Below are 21,601 nucleotides of genomic sequence, written 5' to 3'. Positions count from 1 at the left end.
TGTGGATGTTTAGTCTTGGCATTCGTGCTGCCTTATATTGGTGTGTTTGACTGTTAGCAGAAACCCCCATTTCATGCTTCAACAGCCACATGTGGTTGGGAGGGGACGGTACAGATGATCACACAAATGCACTGCAGTGCGTTTGGTTTTAATCTCATGCTATTTTTATTGCAGGATATCAGCTCTGTATACCAGATCTTTGCTGACGAGGTTCTGGGCTCAGGACAGTTTGGAATAGTGTACGGGGGTAAGTCACACTGCACTCCTGGTCAACGTTGCAGTCTTTTTCCCAAGCAGTATTTTCAGTTGGAATCATCTCAGCTACAGTAACTTGATATACCTCAGTGCCCAGCGAATGTAACCATAATGCAGAGCTTAAGTGAAACTTAAATTCGGAGTACTTCCAGTTGCTACTTCCCTGTTTGAGCATTTACTGACAAAGCTGTACCCACATTAGTCTTCTTGCTGGAAGTTAACCATGCACGCCTCGTTAGAGTTGACAGGACCCGACCAATTTAACACTAGTTGGGATGAGAATAAATTCTGGGTAGGAAAGGACAACAAGGCTTAGTTGGATTTTATTGGTGACTTATAGCAGGACACTTAATCACTCTGCTGAGAACTCCAGTCAGTGACTATGTTGTTGGCTGACTTTGAGAGAATATACAGTAGAATAGAATCAAGGAAGCAGAAAGTCAGGGTGAGTTTATCTACATACCTAAAGAAAGCTTGGTGCTTGAAAGTAGGTACAGAGAAGATGCCAGGGTTAAGTTTTTTTTTACGCAGAGAGTGGTGAGTGCGTGTATTGGGTTGCCGGTGAAGGTGGAAACAATAGGGTCTTTTAAGAGACTCCTGGATGGATACATGGAGCTTAGAAAAATAGAGGGCTATGGGTAAAGCCAAGGTAGTTCTAAGGTAGGGACATGTTCAGCCCAGCTTTGTGGGCCGAAGGGCCTGTATTGCGCTGTCTGCTTTCTCTGTTTCTAAAGCAATTAGTGAAGGTTTCACCTATCATATTGGGTGCTCTTTTTATTTGTTACATGAACAAACAATATAAGTTATATTTGACCAACAAAATCGATTGTTGCAAGCAGCCCTTATTAAAAGTTCTCTTACTAGTTTGGAAGGATATGATTATTAAAGTCACACCATTAAAGTTGTAACACAAATCCCAGACTTTTCATTTGAATCCGATTAAATGATTCTTCTGAAATCTTTAAAATTGGTTTCAATCAGTCGTTCTCCTTGATCAACTGATGAAGAATGTAATCCTAAAAGTAGTTGGGTTGCTATGGCTGCAACATCTCATTTCTATATGTGATGGAGTATTAATGTACATTTATATGTTTATGTTCCTTCGTGTGCAGAAGTGTGTCATGAGCGCATAGAGTATTTGTGACTCCCCCTTGCAGAGATCCCCAGTCTTGAATCTGTTAGTATGCAGAGTGATCCTAAAACCAACAATACAAATGTGCAAGTAGAAATTAATCCACTAAGACTTGTTTTTTTTTGGTGGCAATGATAAATATTCTCTGAATAAAGGTTTGAATTTTTGTTTTGTGTTTGCAGGGAAGCACAGGAAGACTGGGAGGGATATGGCAATTAAAGTGATTGATAAAATGAGATTCCCCACAAAGCAGGAGAGCCAACTACGCAACGAGGTCGCTATCCTTCAGGTAGGCAAAGCAATGTCTCTTACAGCACAAATTCAGAGATAACCGCCAGTGTTTCCTATGCAAATTAAGTGCTTTCAACATCTTCACGGTTTGCTTTTTTATCTTAGCATGGTTGATTGAATAGATAACCATTTTCTGCCTGTGTTGATGGGATAAAAATTATTTGTTGACCGAAAAGGACATATTTAACATGAATTTATGTAGCTATATTCTACCTGTAAAAAAAAATGCACGCACATGGTTTAGTACCACTTATTACTGAACAGTGTAGTTGTCAGTCTCTCACAAAAGATGTTTGTTGTGGGAAATTAAACTGTTGAAGTTGGGGGTGTTTGGTTTACTTGGTAGCACCCCATTAAGAGCGACCTCCATTCAGCAACAAACTATAGCTGACCATCTGTGCAGTGTTCTGTCGCTGGAGGTATTAGGCTGAGAGATAGGCCTACACACATGTAGAGTCAAAGCATAGGAGTGGTGTATGGTGTCGGTGGTCAGATGTCGGTGCATTTGTCTACTTCCTCTGGCCCTGGACCCACCATAACACTCCATGTTGTCCTAAGGGTCTGGGTACACATCTTTCTGGTCCCTCCAGCCTTGTTAAAGTCATCCCTTGCTGACCTCAAGCAAGAGATATTTTTTCTCTTCATCTTATTTAATACTATCACCTTTACTTTCTAAAAGCAATTTTATCTTTTTTACGAGGGGTGATTGATAAGTTCATGGCCTAAAGTAGAAGGAGTCAATGTTAGGAAACCTAGCACATTTATTTTTCCTACATTTACACGCTTAGTCCAACAGTCATGGAGCATGCGGATCCCTTCTTTGTAGAAGTCGGCTTCTTGGACCTCCAGAAGTGGTTCTAAGGTAGAAGGAGATGAGTTAACAACTTCAAACTTTTTGCATAATCACTCAGAGTTGAACTGCACGTGCATGTAAGGAGCTGTATAACTCATCTCCTTCCACCTTAGGCCATGAACTTATCAATCACTCTTGCTGTGGACCACTTCTACAAAGAAGGGATCCGTATGCTCCATGACCGCTGGACTAAGTGTGTACATGTAGGAGGGGACTATGTTGAAAAATAACTCTGCTAGGTTTTCTGAAATTGACTCCTACCTTAGGCCATGAACTTATCAATCATCCCATGTATATGTTTTTGAGTGTTCATTACATGTTTTTCTGCTGTTTCTCTGAATATCTCTGATGATTGGAGACATTCAGTAAGAGCGGAAAAGTCATTTGATGGCTCGATATATTAGAAGACCATCAGTGCGGTGTAAAGGAGTTCGTCAGTTCCCACCACTTATGGACAGCTTCACTTCGGAGAAATACACATGTTTCCTGTGAGTATGCCCTTGAGGCATGAGCGAGGTCCAGTGCAATCAAGTCACTTATCTTTAGGGCATAACACTAAACAGATACTGCCTGTCGTACCACCATTCAGCCTCTTTGGTTAGACCAACTATAGCCTTTCAAATGTCACCATTAACGAAAAAAACTAGTCATTTACTTAACTGAAGCTCTTTCATGCAGCAGATAATTACCTACCACGTTTGTCTACATAACCATACTGACTCAGAACTGTAGACTGCCCACATTTCAAAATGTAACTTAGATGTTTCAGTGGTAAGTATGTCCCATTTGAGATTAAAATTTCAGATATGATTGCCATTAATTACCAGAGCCAAATCTTGCTATAACTAATTCTTGTATCTGATATATTTTAAAAGATCATATCTGAATAAATAACATACTGAGCTAATTTACTATAGAAAACATGTACTGTATATAAAGTTCTCATTGAGATCCTACTATTTGATATTTTTCCTCATTGTTGAGTAATTCGTTAGCATTTCCATTGACATTACATTTATTTCTAATAAAGAAAATACTCTGTGCAACGATGCTAGTTTTCATGACGAGAGGTGAAGCTGCTCAATTATCTGCCTTCATTGTATTAGTTTCCATACAGCCTTCTCCTCCCACTAGAAATGACATCATGATCTAATACATTGCTAAAGCATGTCTACCAGCCCACAGCCTAGCACACGATGGTGGGATGTTTGATTAGACCACCACACTGTTACACCAGCCCACTCCTATTTCAGCCCTTCATCTCCCTTTCCCTCCTCCACTTTCCACCCCTCTAATTGTGAATGTGGTGACTCACAAAGCCGGCTACCCACTCGAGGGTGGGGGCACAGAATATCGCCACCTACTGTTAGAGTCAATGCACTGCAGAAAATTCCCCGGTTAGTTAATTAGGCTGGTATCCCATCATGTGTTTCCAGGGAATTCAATAAATGGGAAAAACAGACCTACCCGGGTTTATTGGCTTCCAGTGAGGATTATTATGACTATTTCTCACACTGCATGAAGTTTGGTGCTGCTCTCTGCTGCTGCTGTGCGTTGGCACAAACTAGAGTTGATGGGACCGCAACATTCATTAATAAGCCTTAATCTTGTGTAGAAATATGAAGATATTATAACTGACATTTACACACATTTTAAAATAACAAAATAATTCTCCCATGTTCAGAACCTTCATCATCCAGGAATTGTAAATCTTGAATGCATGTTTGAAACTCCTGAAAGAGTCTTTGTTGTCATGGAGAAACTCCACGGAGACATGCTGGAAATGATTCTGTCCAGTGAGAAAAGCCGCTTGCCGGAACGAGTCACCAAATTTTTAGTCACACAGGTAATTTCTGTTTGATTCTCTTCGTGTACTAAACCTCTCCTTTCTTCTAACAGCAGCAAGCTTCAGTTACTTGCATCCTATTTCAACAATGCCTGTTATTCCTTTTTAACTCCTAAATGCGTGGGGAAAATTTAAGGATTTTTGTGTCTGAAATTATGTTGCCCTCTCTTTTAGCTGAGTCAGTATAGTGTACAGGGTCTTATAACTTGTGTTATAAACAATCATTGCGGTATCATGGCGTTTTAATTGACATCATGAAAGACAGAGTTTAGATAGGCCACAGATAGCTGTGGAGGCTGTGATAGAGTATATTTAAAGTACAGGTTGGTAGGTTCTTGATTAGTTAAGGTGTCAAAGGTTACGGGGGGAAGGCAGGGGATTTGGGTTGAGAAGGATTATAAATCAGCCATGATGGAGCAGACCCAATGGGTTGAATGGCCTAATTCTGCTCCTATGTCTTACAGTTTTAAGGATCTGACTTGCCAACCCAATTTCTCTCAGTGCAACATTTACATAAGTGAAGAAAGGAATAGAATTGATTTGCTTTGGTTTAGACTTTTTTGGTTGAAGATGTCATCACTGCATGAGTATCTCTTAATACCCAGAATAGCAATTGTTTTCCTGTGTGTATTGCTGTTTGACATCTCCATGCCATTAGGAGCATAACTAACTATTCATTGAAGATATCCCTATAGCAGTGATCAGCACAAGCTCATCCCTGCAATGGTAGACTTGAGCACATGGGAAACATAGTAGAGTGGAAATGTTGGCGTCTTCTGTTCTCTCTGACCCTTGAGCATGTATCAATGGAGCAGCCTTTAGGAGAATTTTCATAGATTTTCCTAATCTGCCATAACAAGTTCTGGTAAAGAGCAACAATGAATCTAATAGCCACTCCCCCTATAGAGATGCTAACTTTATTAGAAACTGGAGAAAACTTACAGATAACCTTTTGTGTCCATTCTAACTGTAGATTAGAGACCTTGCTTGAAGTTATGAAGTTACCACAAGATGTGCCCCCCCCCAAATGAGATCCCAGTGTGTGCACTTGCAGTTCATATTAGTTTCTTAAGAAATGATTACAGCAACTCCGATTGAGAAGAAGCAAGCAGAAAGCTGGGCTTTATCTGTGGAAGAGAATGTTTTGTGATTTGTTGATTATTATTTTTCTCTTTCTCATCTCTATCACTGAACACGAGTTGGTTATTGAATTGAATTGACTTTATTTCTTACATCCTTCATATAATTGAGTAAAAATATTTACCGGTACATCTCTGTCTGAATGTGCAATGTGTTATTTATAACAAATAGTATGTACAACAGGACAGTCAATATAACATAGAAATACTATTATCTCAACATGAATTAATCAGTCTGATGGCCTGGTGGAAGAAGCTGTCCCAGAGCATGCAGGTCCTGGCTTTTATGCTGTGGTACCATTTCCCGGATGACAGCAGCTGATAGAGTTTGTGGTTGGGATGACTCGAGTCCCCAGTGATCCTTCGGGCCCTTTTTACACACCTGTCTTTGTAAATGTCCTGAATAGTTGGAAGTTCACACCTACAGATGTGCTGGGCTGTCCGCATCACTCCTGCAGAGTCCTGCGATAGATGGAGGTACAGTTCCCGTCCCAGGCAGTGATTTAGCCAGTCAGGATGCTCTCAACTGTGCCCCTGTAGAAAGTTGAACGGGCTCAAACCATTCACCAAGAAGTCTATACGGGAAGAACTCCACTCATGTGGACCACTTCATAGTGTCATCTGTCATAATTTTTATAACACTGCTGATTTTCAGGATCCAAGTTTGCATTTGTGGCCTTGTGTACTTAACTGAAGCCAACACAGTGCTGGAGATTTGTCGTTGGTTTGTTGCAGCTTGTTTGTCAGGGTGGCTTTGTAGTGTAGTGGTTAGCAAAATGCTTTACAGAACACACAATCTTGGGTTCAATTCCTGCTGCTGCTGCCTGTAAGGAGTTTGTATGTTCTCCCTGTGACTGCATGGGTTTCCCCCAGGTGCTCTGGTTTCCTCCCACAGTCCCAAGACGTACCAGTTGGTAGGTTAATTGGTCATTGTTATCTGGCTCGTGATTAGGCCAGGATTAAATCGGGGATTGCGGGGTGGCGTGGCTTGAAAGGCCGTGCTGTATCTCAATGAGTAAAAAGAAACTAAAGATGCAAGAGTACAAACATGCTGGGTAGAATTGTGTTTGCTTCAAATTAACAACGCAGCAGAATACAGAACCAGTCACATTTATAATTTCATGTTGCCTAAATTTATCTCTCTTCACATATCATGGAATGAAAACACATCTTTCAGAAATTTTATAACTTAATATATTTCTTTTAGTGAATTTATCTTTTTTTTTAAAGATTCTGGTGGCTTTAAGACACTTACACTTTAAGAACATCGTACACTGTGACCTGAAGCCTGAGAATGTACTACTTGCTTCAGCGGATCCTTTCCCTCAGGTGTGTTTATTATTACCAATGAGTTTTTATTTTATTGTAAAGTCTTTACTATGGTTTAAAGTAAATCTCAGAAGTAACCACTTTATCTCATTGCACTTAATAACTGTTCCTTATAGTTAGCTATAAGACTTCTGATCCATCTGTCCAACTGTCTCATTTGTTACTTTTGGAGAAGTCACAATTGTAGGCTACAGCCTCATGTTCTGATGCTATTCACTACTTACTGAGCCGAAGAGTCAGGTGTATTGATTTGAGTGTATTATTGAATACGTACACAATCAAAACAAAATCATTCTGTGTTCACGACCACTATTTCCATTAACTTTAAAACACTGCTCTTCCATTGGCTCTGGATCTCCTCTAAGCCGGTGGCAGCCCTTTACCATGTAAATACAAATGCTCAGCATAAACATGGAACCAGTGTGTGACTTGGAGGACAGCTTGCAGATAGAGATGCCCATATGTATATTGTCTTTTAAAGCTATCTTGAATAAATGCTGAATTTTGGCTGCTTTCTGTTGATCGTCTCCTAGGTAAAGCTCTGCGACTTCGGCTTTGCTCGTATTATTGGCGAGAAATCATTCCGACGGTCTGTGGTGGGAACCCCGGCCTACCTTGCTCCAGAGGTCCTCCGGAGTAAAGGATACAACCGGTCTCTGGACATGTGGTCAGTGGGTGTAATAATCTACGTCAGCCTCAGTGGCACTTTCCCGTTCAATGAAGATGAAGATATTAATGACCAGATCCAAAATGCAGCATTCATGTACCCACCAAACCCATGGAAAGAAACTTCCAGTGAAGGTAGAAGTCAACCATAAGCTCATACTTTTATAACAACAAATTAATGTGCTAAGAATGTTCGATAACTTACAGCTTTAGATACTGTTAGTGCTGAAATCAAGTTCACTGTTCATGAGGGTACCCAGTCTTGGAATGTGAAACTGAATTAAAATATAATAGTCCTCTCAAATTCTGAACAAAGCTGTAATTAAACATTAGTAACAATGGTAAAACATTATATCCTTTCAGTTACATTCTTATCTGCATGATTACTCTGATACCCTATCTTGCCTATATATGTCAATGACAGCCATCTGCTAGTCTTCCGCTCTAATAACCTGCTTGCTGACATAATGTATGGCAAGAGATCTAATCTTGGATGAGCCTTTGCTTTCTCCAGCTAAATAAAATTGCCATACTGTTAAATTTATGTCCTGATGAAGGGCCTTGGCCCAAAACATCAACTTTTACTCTTTCCCATTGATGCTACCTGACCTGCTGAATTCCTCCAAACTTCTGCGTGTTTTGCTTTGGATTTCCAGTATCTGCAGACTTTCTTATGTTTATTGCTAAATCTGTTTATATTCACGTGTACTGAGGTACAGTGAAAATCTTGTGTACTGTTCAAACAGATCAATTCATTACAACAGTGCATTGAGGTAGCCCAGGGTAATAGAGTGCAGAATAAAGGGTTACAGTTACAGAGAAGTGCAGTGGAGGTAGACAATAAGGTGCAAGGTCTTAATGATTGTGAGGTCAGGAGTTCATTTTACCATTTCAGGAAACCATTGAATTGTCTAATAACAGTGGGATAGCAGCTGTCCTTGAGCATGGTAGTGCATGCTTTCAGGCTTTTGTGTCTTCTACCCCAAGGGAGGGGGTAGAAAAGAGAGAATGTCCTGGATAGCTGGGGTCTTCGATTACGCTGGCTACTCGACTGAGGCTGCAAGGAATGTGGGCAGAGTCCACGGAGGGGAGGTTGTTTTCTGTGGTGAGCTGAGCTTGTGTCCACAGCTTTCTGTGGTTCTTGAGGACGTGGTCAGAGCAGCTGTCATACCAATCCGTCATGCACCCGGGTATGACGGTGCATCCATTAAAATGTGTAAGGGTCATAAGGGACGTGCCAAATTTCTTACCTCCTCCTGAGGAAGTCGAGGTGTTGCTGAGCTTTCTTTGCTGTAGTTGAGAGATTTCGGGGAGACCACGTGTTGTCTTCAGCTCCTGTCACAAAATGTTCTCATGCCACTGAGTTGATTCCCTTTCTTTGCACTAACGTATAAATGAGGCAAGCAGCTCATGATCTTGCCAGTCAACCTCACCTGCAACTGATCTTTTCTACCTTACTCCTTTGGGTTACTTCCCCCTGAGTAAATGGCTCGACCTCTCTTGGCTTTTGCCATTAAACCATTTCAAGTTGAAACCAGAAAGTATTCGAAATACTCAGCAGGTTAGGCAGCATTAGTGGAGAGTGGAACAAAGTTACGGTGTCAGGATGAATAAACCTTCACAAGTACTGTTCAAGAACCATCCAAAATGCTATTTTTTCCCCTGTCTCTGAATGTACCTTATTTAATGGATAGGCCTAGTATTTTCTGTTTCACTAGTTCATATTTACAGCATCCATAATACATTGCTTCATAATTCCAGTGCTCCCTAGTTAGTATCCAATTCTTGACCATCTTCAGCCATTAGTCCTCACTAGCTTCCTCTTGCCCACCATTCCCAGTTCCATTGTACCCTGACCGTCGATGATTCAAATTTAAAATCTTAATCTAATGTTCAAATTAACGTTCACTATCTGTTCAGCCCAGTGGTTGCCCACCTGAATACACACTTAATTTCATATGCAATTTGATTGCCAGCTTTACCCTCACATCAAGATCCTTGTTTTGAATACCATTGCAATTTTTTTTTCTGTTTCATAACACATAGCAAAAAAAAATAAGGAAGTAAACTGTCTTTTGTGATATCTGGCTGCCACAAAGTACTGAGAAACCTTCAAAAAAAATTATAATGTTGCCATTTTAATCCCAATCTGTTTGCTCACTCTGTAACTGAATGTAGTCAACTTGATATGTTTGTCTTCTGTTATGATACACAATATCTTGGCATATTGCTGCCATTTTTAAGTACTACTAACTGATTTTTTTTTCTCTCTTGGGCTAGCCATTGATCTGATTAACAACCTGTTGCAAGTGAAGATGAGGAAACGTTTCAGTGTGGACAAATCACTCAGTCACCCTTGGCTACAGGTAAATCTACGTGATTTACAGTAAATCCTGTTAAGTGGAGCTCCAATATAATTTTGCAAATACTGTTTTATTAACTTTGCAACTGCCTGTGTTGTCTTCAACAGTCCTTTTAAATGGCAGTTTCATTCAGTGAGAACTTGCTTTTACTTGAACAACTAAATTGGGTTTATACTGAAATTGAAAGCTTCCAATTTTCCAAGTGTCTTTCCTTGAGTTTCATTAGTTTTCTGAAGAAGTAGAGAATAAACACCCAAGATGATCAGAGATACAATATAGCATTGAGAGTTTTGTGTAACTGTCATATACCACCGTTGATTTCAATACTGAAGTTGTGCAGCTTTGAGGTATACTGGTAGAACAATACATGACAGTGTATCTGACACTTGCTGGCTAGTTAAAAATTAATTATTAATTTTAATTTAAGGTCTTATGTTAGACATAGAAACATGATCATTTAAGGCGAATGAACTTCAGCCTTTGGAGTTTAATAGTCTAATGCTTGAATAAAGTGAATAATTTGTTCAACTGTTAAGGTTGTTGCAAAAATATACAATTTTGTTTTGGTATGCTTAAGTATTCAAAGTAAATTTATTATCAAGGTATGTACTACCCTGAGATTCAATTTGTCAGCATTCATAGTAGAACAAAGAAATAAAATGGAATCAATGTGCAGAAGTTCTGAAGTTAGTCAAGGCTTAAATGTTTTCTTGCCATTTTGCAGGATTACCAGACATGGCTAGATCTTCGTGAATTTGAAACCAGGAAAGGAGAGCGTTACATCACGCATGAAAGTGATGATGCACGTTGGGAAGAATATTCCAAAATACACAATCTCCAGTATCCCAAACACTTCATCATGGCACCCAATCTTGATGATATGGAGGAAGATCCTTAATGTATCAAACTGGGCAAATTGCCAGGAGTGAATAATGTTACGGCAAAGATGTGGAAAACACTGCCACTGGGTAAAAGGAAGCTAAGACTTGTTGCTGTTCGATGTACAACGGCCAAAGTGGATTGGATGCTGCCCAGCTCGTTACATCAGCCCACGTGACATTGAAGGGATCTGGTGTAAATGGAGACTGCAAACCTATAGCACAGCTGGAGACTTACTGACTAATGTATGAGGAGAAAGAGGACATGTATATGCTGTGAGCTATAGACTCTAAACCAAACATTCCTTTTTTCTAGTATTTAGCTGGTTTAATACTATCCACCCAAGTACCTCTTTGGTACCAAGCCATAAATTTACTTGTTTACTAAATGCAAAGCTAGATCAGACAATCTTTTTCACAAGTGTTTTGAACTTAAAAGTGTAGTTATTGAGAATAAATGTCCATTGTAGGACAAGGGCTATTGCTTGGACCAAATTTTGTTTAAATAGGGATCTTTGGTTATATAAAAGTTGGATGGCAGGTTTGAAAGTAAATAATCAATTTGTTCACACAACTGTTTTGTTATTTTTGTACATCCTGTTCTCTCCATCTTGTGGTTGACAGTTCTAGGTTATTGCAACAGTATTACACTATTAAATGTGAAGGCCTCTCAGAGAATGACAGTAAATGCTTTCATTGACTCCTGAAAGAAATTTAAAAAGTAAAGTTGCAGCATCTCTCTTTATAGTGGAAGCAAAATTCAATTACGTGTGTTCAAAAATGTAAATTTCTGCGGTAAAATAACATGAATTGGTGTAGAATGAAGAAAAAGCACCGAAGGAAGATACCATTCTGTAGTGCTGTAGAGTATTCTGTAGACCAGATTAAGCTGTGAACTCAATGGTGGAATGGATGCAGTTGGAGTGAACACGTTTCCTTGGGTCCATCCTGTTATTTCAGGATCTAGTCACTGGAGGGCACTGCGGAGAGGCTTTGATTTGTCAGTGCCAGAAGCGTGTTTGACTCTCTGGTGTGTAACCAATTGTCACATCATTTCTCGCTGCATAGCATAAGTACAAATTTCATTTTCATAAAACTCATCACTTTAAACTTTTAACTATTTAAATCTATATTTTAATGCTGCTAGCCAGCATTCCTGTGTGGCAGGTAACTGTCCTGTCAGATGTTGTTGTTCAACATTAGTGGCAACAGGGAGATGGTGTGCACGTTTGAATATGCATCAGAGTGTCACAAGTGGAGGTTGTATGATGGACCAAATATACCTTTCAGTGTTCTGTATATCATGACTTCAACTGCTCTTGGATCAGTATTTGCTGTTCAGGCTTCAGTTATTTGTTTTGTCATGCTTCAGGCAGCACAGCCCACGTGTAGCTGAAAGCCTCTTGCCTTAAAGTGTGAAGCTATGCATTAAGTGTGAAGCAATGAGTGGGAAGCAGGACTGCTATTCCCTACCCACTCGTGAGATCTATTTTAACACAACAAGGACCTCATTGGCCAAGGCAGGCATGAGATTAAAAAAGGCTAATGTTCTTTTCCAAGTATTATGCGACACAGTCAGTTCTACTCAGCCTAAAGACTTCAGAGCCTAGACACCACGAAATAGATAACTTGCACAAAGCAGTCTAAGTAACTTAAAAAGTATCGTGTGCAAAAAATGACCACTCTCCTTCACTGTGATAAGTTTATAAACCATTCCACAGTATATGCTGTGATGTGAATATTAACCAATCCATGGTCTGCAGACTGACATAACTTGTAATTTTATTCAAAAGTAATTTTTCTTTAAATAGAAAAGGACGGCCTAGTAAAATCATTAGGATTACATATCAGCAGTTTGCTTTTAATCTGAGTGGCACTTTTGACCAACTTTACTATTGCCCTACAACAGGAATCTTTTAGGGAAATGAAAATTAATTAAAGAACTCGATGAAAAACAATAAATTTGTTTAAAAAAAAGTTAAGGTGCAACTCAGCAAATACTTTTATTGTGGACAGGCTCAGCAAAAAGGACACAGCAATTGCCAGTCCTTAAGCCTCTCACTCCAGCCTCCAAGCATGTGCAGAGTCCATTAACCTCTTCGTGTCACCAACTCTAATGTATCACATTGCTGCCGCAAAGGTAGAGACCAGATATGTATGTACATCTCAGAGATAGTTTCACCAGTGCCCTGTAAAAAAACAGAAAAAAACTGTTTATATTCCATGCCCCTTGCAACAAAGGCCAACTTCCATTGGCCTTTCTATACACGTGCTAACTTTTGTGTTTCAAAACTAGGACTCCTCCTGCTCCCTTAATACTTAAACTTCTGTTATCTCACTACAAACAGATAAAAATTTGCTTTTTGATTTTTCCTTCCAGAGTGAATGACCTTACATTTTACTAGATTATATTTCGTCAGCTAACTTCTTGCCCATTGCTTTAACCTATCTATACATCCCTTTGTCCATCTCATAATTTGCTCAATCATCTACAGTCCTGTGCAAAAGATTAGATTTAATATATCAGCATTGACGGGTCAGGGATATGATTCTGTGCAAATGTTTTAGGCACCCTAGCTGTACATGTGTGCCTAAGACTTTAGCATAGTACTGCATTTGTCAATATGGAGCGGGAAGCAAGTTTGTAAATTTGGCAGGAGCACAGGATATTGGGAAAGGGTGGAGCACTGCAGGAGGGGTGTGGAACAGGTGGCAGAGGAGAGCCGGGGCAGGGGGTGGCAAAGGTGCAGGCACACCAAGCACTGAGACACCAGGCAAGGTTGTTTGATCCCAAACAACTGGTGTACTGATTATTACAGAACATCGCTCTGGTGCTTCCTGCTCCCTCCCCTCTCCCTTCCCCTTTTCCCAACCACAATTCCCCTCTCCCTGCCTCCTTCCCAGTCTCAGTCCATGATAAGAGACCCATATCAGAATAAGATTATCATCACTCATGAAAATTTTTATTTGTGGCAGCAGTACAGTGCAAAATATAAAATTACTACAGTACTATGTAAAAGTCTTAGGCGCTCTAGCTATATAATGTGTGTGTGTGTGTGCTTAAGACTTTTGCACAGTACCATATCTTTGCATCATCCAATTTGTTTACAGTACACTAAGTCCCTTCATCTGAGACAACAATAGATATTAATTGATGTCCCTGCATTGATTCCTGAGGCACACCACAAGATGCTGACTGTCAATCTATAGATGACCCATTTACCCTAATTTGCTGTTTTCTGTGAGTCACTGCCTTATCAATGCTGGTATCTTAAATTCAATCTTTTATTCTTATCAAATTCTTTCTGGAAATCTAAATTAACTACATCTACTGAACATGTTCTCCATTATCCCTGCTGTTTGTTACATCCTTAGAGCACAAGAAAATTTATCAAATACGACTCCCTTTGCATTAAAACATAAAGTGCTGGAGCAATTTGGCAGGTCAGGCAACATTCATGGAGGGAAATGAACAGTCAGCATCTTGGGCTATGATCCTTCCTGATAAAGAATCTCAGCCCGAAACGTGACTGTTAATTTCCATCCGTAGATGCTGCCCGTCATACTGAGTTTCATCAGCATTTTGTGTGTTCCTCGAGCTTTGCAACATCTGCTGTTCCTCTTAGAGTCTTAACTCAGCTTGATTCTCTCATGATTTAAATGTTCTGTTATTCCACTGCAGACAGAATTTAAGCTACGTATTAGATGGTACAATCAGGTTGGGTGCTGTGCTATATTTATGGCCTTGTACATAATTAGGAATTCAGTTATAACAGTTATGGTGAATAGTTACAGCAAACCATTCTGTTAACATTCAAACCTGAGCAATTTACTGAGTACACTGAAGAAGACACCCAGTCAGGGAGCAGAGAATCATCTGACAACTGATTTTGGATCACTGTTGATACTCCAGTAATTCCTGTCACATTTTCTCACTCGAAAAACTGATAATCTCACCAATTTTCTCTTTGAAAATTCTGGATCACTGTTAGATTAGATTTTTCTTAAAATCCTACGTACAGGTCCAAAATTTAAGGGGTGTTTTTTATTATCTTCCTCTTTTGCTTTCTTTGTTTAGCCGGTCTTGCTTGATCAAGCAGTCTTGGTTGAGTCTGATTCTATTTAACTCTGGGCACTTTCATCATGGATTCTTTGGAAAACTGACCAGGAGCCAATCTGTTTCCCAGCACTGTGACCAATGGGTTCTCTCAAAGGTCTTTCTGGTTAATGCAATTGTGTTCAATTTACTTGTCCCATTAATTTACTAATTGAACTGGGTAGGATTCTGACTACATCAGCACTTCCCTCCATTGCTTTCAACATTGGAATACTGGTCTTTTCTGTGTTCACTACTAATATAAGACAGTGTTAGAGTTTACACTTAACCATAATCAATGAGAGACGTGTAGAATGGGAGAAAGTCCTTGTCTCTGATGAATTATTATTCTTTTACTCAAATGCTATTCTATTCAATCTACTCTAAAACACATGTTTTTAAGACATCAAATAAACATTAAGATAATAAAGTTTTGTGTCCAGGACAACAAAAAAGGGTTGCTTCATTGTCCTGAATACACAACTTCTGTACCTCCTGTTTAATGTCAGCCTGTCCATTCAGTAAAATTCTGTTCTTTATAATATTATTTGACAATCCGTTTTTCCAGATAACATCGTGTTTTATCTTGCCATAGGACTGTCCAAGAGTCTTCAAGTTAATTTGAAAAACCTGGCTTAAGATGCTGTTACTTTAGTTTTTAATTAAATAAACAACCATTCTAATCAGTAATTTAAGGAGAAAATTTTCTATTATATTTAAACCTGTAGCCAAAAAGATACTTGCCCCCAGCCAATTGTCTAATATTGTTAACATCTGTTTTATTGAAGATTGGTCAGAATTTTTACTGCATATTTGGACAATAAAATTCATGGTTTCTAATGCATTCCTGCAGCTGTGTGAAAGGTGATGGTAGAACAATTAGAATAGATAAATAGCTATAATCTTATGTTTTTGCAATGCTGTAAGAATTTTCTAACATTCTATGTCTGGGGTTTTCACCAGTGCATAAGGACTGTTAAATTTTAAATACAGCTTACTTCTAGCTTATTTTTTGCTGTTTGGCAATTGGAAGGGGATAGTCAATGACACGTACAAGCAGTGGTAATGGAACCATGATTTCACCTGAGATGACACGTTTTTTTGCTAGTAATTATGAAATTGCTGCCTATCAAACTGAACAAACATTTAACTTGTCTTTTTTGGGAGGGTAGGGGTGAGGAGAGTGCTAGTGGTGATTGGGAATTCTCATGTATGCTTTCGTGTTAGCCATTTGCTTGTGCTTGTATATTTAAGTTTCCTATAGTTTGTCTGCATTAGTTATAACTGAGTGTTATTAGACTAAACATTGCACTCCAATACTGGAAGATAATCTAAGGAGTGAAGTAGCTTGGTTATGGTCACAAACATTCCCAAAATTAAGTTTCCCATCTGGTTTGAGAGATATATATATATATATATAGTTTTTATGTATTGCAACTGTGCTGTTTGCTCTATGTGATTTAAGTGCAATTTTGGCAAAGGAAGCAAATTAAGTTTAGAGTCTATTTTAAAGATTTAATACTTGTCGAAAAACAAGGTTTACCTTAGTACTTTAATAACCTCTTATGATTAAGAATATGGAAATATACTAGATCTAGTATAGTCAAATTATATAAAATTAATAAATTAAAGTAACTAAACTCATATCACATGAATTATTTTGTACAGTCAACCCATCAGTTATGCATTTTGCTTGCAAACTATTTGTTGCTGCCTGTGCACATCTATCAGCAGGGACCAAACTGACCCCTACAATTTGTACTGTACAGAATTACAAATTGGGCAAAGAAAGAATAAGGAATTTAATTTCTATTTTCCTAAATCCGAGCTGATTTAGGAATATTAATGTTTAAATTGCACCATTGTTTAATATTGCTTCTGCATTCCTAGTCTTTTATCTGATAGGGATCTTTGTCTCTTCTTTTATGTTGCTATTTACCTTAAGACATGGTGAATGTTCCAGAGTTGGTCTGTAAAGGTGGATAAATACTACAGTGAATTTGATAGCGTACTTGGATTTGTATATTAAAGGGTTGTTGTAACTTAAAGATTCTCAATTACATAACCCAACATTGATTCTCAACATCACTGATATCCCATGGCTGCTGCCTCTCTGATCCAATCCTATAATATTGGAATTTAGACAGGTAAATAAAATGTTGCATTACTCTTTACAGTGAAAAACATTCAAGCAATAATCACCCAGATTTTATAATTTAATGTTATTTAAATATTAGAATGAAGAATTTAATGCTCGAAAGGTCTATCTTTTAAAAATTGCAGCGCAGAGCAAAGATTGGAACAACCTCTCTGGCTCGCTAATGCACGTAGGATAAACAGATGTTTGGCAAATTGCTCACAAAATACATCCTTTGGCAAAGTTAGTAAGAAGGCACTAGAAGTGTAAAAGATTTTGGAAAACTATTACCAAGTTGTCAATTTGAGCTAAAAAAAGGGAAATAGAACATGTAATCAGGGGCCAGATGATGGAAAGCAAAACCAATGTTTGTTTCTCTAACTCAGATTTTTTTTAGATTGGTTTGACCTACCATAATGGATACTTTGTATTTGTCTGTGAGATTTATAAAAAAATTTTTTGCTTACCCAGGTGTGTGCTGAATAGTCAAACTATATACAGTGATGGTTTAATAAGGGCTCTCCACCATCTTTACAATGCAACAAGTCAGTGCAGTTGCCATGACCTATAATTACTATTCAGTGTGATGGAAATAAGGAACCAGACTTAAGACAACAACACGAAAAGATTGGTCAACTCATAATAACTGTTGGGGAAATATTTACAGGCTGTTACTGAGAATCTTTACATCATCAGTGTTGCCACTGGCTTGGCAGGAGTCTTATAGAAAAGTGTTTTGTATATTTTAGTACTTACAGTTTAATAAAACTGATTGGATTTTCAAATCTAATTTTACTGTTGTTATTGCAACATTACAGTTCAAGCACTGACATTTGTAACAATACCATTAACCTTAAAACATAATTGATGTGATGCAAGGGAGGGCACACGATGGCAACAGAGTGGATAAATGAATGTTTTATCAAGCTGAGATTGAGGGAAGTTTTAAGTGGCAGAGATTGTATACCTAAAAAAGCATAAGGGGTAATGCCAGACAGTAAGAAAGTGCTGTTGGGAAAGGAACTTGGTCAGATAATACTAGTTGTTACATTGAAAGAGTTGAGTATTCAGGGAATTTGGCTATGATGGGCTAAGACAGCAATAACAAGACATGTGTAGTAAAGACACTAAAATAGGAGTATTAGAAATGGAAGAGTGGTTTTGTTGATAAAGGACATTTGCCTAGAAAATTAATTGCCTTATGGTGCATTGTTCAATTAAAAACTTTTGAAATATAATCATTACCACTCCCAGATCTATTCACATGACTTAAAATCCTACCTTAGACTACTTGTCATTAGTCACCCACTGTAATTTCCACATCAGGACACACAAGATGTCACTCCCTAGACAATACCCTTTTGGAGCATTGCACTCAGGATGATGTCATTCCCTGTACAACAGTGCTCATTAGGATCGCCTTCTGATGGGGCTTCTGCTGAGGGAAACAAAGCTATCATAACCACAACTTGCAAACCCCCTGGATTTCTCTTCGGTACTAAGTTGCACATATCCTTTGACCTTCCTCATCTACTATCCCAGAAGGACATTCCTCCCTCACAAACCAGGCTCCAGATTCACCTACCATTGCTGCCAGAACAATTTTTTTTCTCTTATTTTAAATCCTTCCTCTCTATATTCCCAATGAACTTACCAGCCTCCACTCTTCATGGACCCACTCCTCAAAAAGCATTTAGTACCTCAGCAGCTTCCACCATCACAGAAAGTCACCTTTGACCAGAAACTCAAGCAGACCACCTACATTACTCATGTTGCTACAACACCAGGTATTTTGTGGTGCATGACTGATGTGTCTTGGAGACAGCGAAACAGCCAAGTCTACTGTACTGAGAAAACTTTCCACTTGTCTGGTTGAGTACAGCTCCAAGAAGACTCCATGCAGGACAATGCATCCTGTTTGAGTAGTGTATCATTTACCAATCTAAACATTCATTCTGTCTGCATCAGTGTACTCCACTTGTACTTTGTATTACAAGTTTATGTTTCAATAATTTCATTTGAAAAAAACATTCAGGACACATCACTAAAGCTTATGCACCTGGGCAACAGATAATTCTTTCTAAACCCCTGAGCAGCAGGCACATTGGAAACCACTATGATTCTATTCTGATGTGTAATGATATCACAGCTCCTTCACTGTCGCTGGATCTCACTTTTTTTTTGTGGTAAGGGTTCTCAGTGGGTAGTGAAGTCTGAAGAGGCTGGGAGTAAATATCCACCTTGGGAAAATGCCCAGATCTGAAAATTGTATGAATAAATCTTCCACTCAGTCTCTCTCCCTGCCACACCACAGCCTCTCTTCCAAACCTAGTCCTTTCCACTCCACCCAACAACCAGAATATGTTTGCAAATGATATAGGTGCCTCTAAAAAAGTTGCCAAAGGCTAAAATTAGTGACACAAAGAGATTTGTGTGCTGACTCTAACCGAGGAAGTTAACACCATGCACATCAGATCAATGTGCTCACCACAATGCCAATTTAAAGAAATCCTATCTGCCTCCACGTGGTCGCAACCCCTCCATCACTTGCCAGATAGTTAGCATGGAAGTGCTGGAAGCAAGGAGCATGGAAACATGTAGACGGGTGATTATTGTGAAAGCTGAGCTTGCCAAGCATATATAATTGAGAAGCAAGATCCAGCAAAACAGACGCACAAGAGACATGAGAGCTGCTTCAAAGAGGCAAGATAAACATTAATAAAAAGGCTGAAGAATTAAATCAATAATCCACTACTGTCCAATTCATAATGAGAATTCCTTATTGCTTAAGGGCATTAGCTGTAAACAAATGGGAGGACGTTGTGAAAACTTAGGAATCAAATACCCAAGGAGGGAGAGAAATAGACAGGCACGAAAGAAATGATGGTAGTTTAAGGGGAGAGAAGATGTGTGAGAAAATGGCCACTGGTATAAATGTCACAAAAGGAAGGTCAAATTCATGAGAAAAAGATTCTCTTCACTGCATAAGAGAAAAGTAGACTGCAGGTCCAGTGATTAGAAAGGAAAGATGATGAAACCAGTCTACAGGAATTGCTTTCAATGACAGAAAAGTCACTCAAGCACTTGCTTTAAAATTATTTTCAATCAGGCAAAAAAAAACCCCGAAATTCATTGTTGCATGTAGTACTCGGAGGTGAGACGTTGAAGTGAATTAGGATGCCTGCAGGATGAACTGCTGTGCAATGGTACAAACCCAAAACAATGATATCAATCGATACAGCAAAGCAACCTCTACAGCAGTTAGAATCTGCTCATTAATACTGACACACAATTTCTGTTTTCCCATTCCTAATTACAGCACATTCCTCCTGCCCCTATAGTTTTAATTCATTCATTTATTTGCTCATAATGAAGACTGAGTAAGTGCCAAGTTTGATTGGCACATTGAACATTCACCACTTTATCCGAAGAGCAACTGACTGGACAAGTGACATCAACAAATTGCATTCTTAAAAGTGGTAATCAAGGCAAAAACAAACACTTACCACTTGCCCAGATGCGTGCAGGCACAACTCAGTTTCATAACATCCAAACACCAGCCAGCTATCAACTTGTAATTTAACACTATATTCCCTCTTTCCACTGCAGTATATGACACAGCCTCAGAATGGAGGGGTATCCTTTTTGAACAGAAATGAGGAGGAATTTCTTAAGCTAGAGACTGGTGAATCTGTGGAATTTATTGCCAAAGGTGGCTGTGGAGGCCAAGTCATTGGGTGTAATTAAGACAGAGGTTGATAGATTGATTAGTCAGGGCATGAAGGGTTATGGGGAGAAGGCAGGAATGAGAGGGGAAAATGGATCAACCATGATAAAATGGCGGAGTAGACCTGATGGAACAAATAGCCTAATTCTGCTTGTATATCTTATGGTCTTATGATTCCTAAATAAAGTGTGCAGACTGAGTAGTAGTAAGTAGAAGTTTGGTTGAATAATTTAGCTTCAATCAATAACAAACACTTCCTTTACAAATTATTCCTATGACTAGATTTACATAACCAAAATGGATTGACATTGGACTCAGTGGTGTGTGTTTATTCACTTACAGTGAAAATCATGTTTGAGGAGTTATTCCTGGCGCTCCTTTAAAACTGCAGTTCACTGAATCCTGCCACAGGTGATGCTGTTTGGTCACGTTTCACGAGCTTATTAACTTGACTTAGTACTCTACTATGAGGCACCAAAGCGAAAAACTTAAATCGTTTTCCCATTTTCTCTGGATTCATTAACATATCATAGGATTCAGTTAGGTGTTTGTGTGTGGTTGGGTCAGATGCATTTTTCAGCAGTACCTAAAGAGGGTAAAGATCAAAACAATGAGGGAAAAAAAATTGGTTATTAAAAAGGATTATTTTAATTTCCCCAAATGATTACAAACTATAAAGGGAAACAATAAATATGCTCTATATATGAAAACAGTACACACAAATTTTGGTGATTTTAACTCTCCTAAAAGCAACTCAACACACCTTAGAAGTCTCGTAAGGGGATCCCTGATCATCTGTACAGCTGTCACTTTCCGGTGTAAGAAGTGCAATTCCAGACACAGTGAAAGGCTTCCCTACTACACTGAGAAGAGCTGAGCTGGCACTCAG

General features: G+C 38.8%; 2 protein-coding genes across 3 annotated transcripts in view; one reads left to right on the top strand and one right to left on the bottom strand.

Annotated features, from left to right (window-relative positions):
* The window catches only part of prkd3 (protein kinase D3), a 363,813-nt gene extending 346,038 nt beyond the window's left edge, over window positions 1-17,775 (top strand). Inside the window, exons 15-21 of the mRNA XM_073050552.1 lie at window positions 175-247; window positions 1,570-1,676; window positions 4,216-4,377; window positions 6,747-6,845; window positions 7,379-7,646; window positions 9,792-9,877; window positions 10,599-17,775. Of these exons, the coding sequence (XP_072906653.1) occupies window positions 175-247; window positions 1,570-1,676; window positions 4,216-4,377; window positions 6,747-6,845; window positions 7,379-7,646; window positions 9,792-9,877; window positions 10,599-10,772 (969 nt within the window). The 3' untranslated portion in view covers window positions 10,773-17,775. The remainder of the gene's footprint in view (window positions 1-174; window positions 248-1,569; window positions 1,677-4,215; window positions 4,378-6,746; window positions 6,846-7,378; window positions 7,647-9,791; window positions 9,878-10,598) is intronic.
* Window positions 12,731-21,601, bottom strand: part of ndufaf7 (NADH:ubiquinone oxidoreductase complex assembly factor 7) — a 41,008-nt gene continuing 32,137 nt past the window's right edge. The window contains exons 10-11 of one of the 2 annotated variants that reach the window (XM_073050553.1): window positions 21,053-21,298; window positions 12,731-12,941 (exon numbers count right to left, since the gene is read on the bottom strand). In XM_073050553.1, the coding sequence (XP_072906654.1) occupies window positions 21,092-21,298 (207 nt within the window). In that variant the 3' untranslated portion in view covers window positions 12,731-12,941; window positions 21,053-21,091. The remainder of the gene's footprint in view (window positions 12,942-21,052; window positions 21,299-21,601) is intronic. The other variant, XM_073050554.1, reaches the window with a different exon arrangement.

Source organism: Hemitrygon akajei, chromosome 7 (assembly GCF_048418815.1).
Source record: "Hemitrygon akajei chromosome 7, sHemAka1.3, whole genome shotgun sequence".
NCBI lineage: Eukaryota > Metazoa > Chordata > Chondrichthyes > Myliobatiformes > Dasyatidae > Hemitrygon > Hemitrygon akajei.
This window is presented reverse-complemented; position numbering and strand designations above follow the sequence as displayed.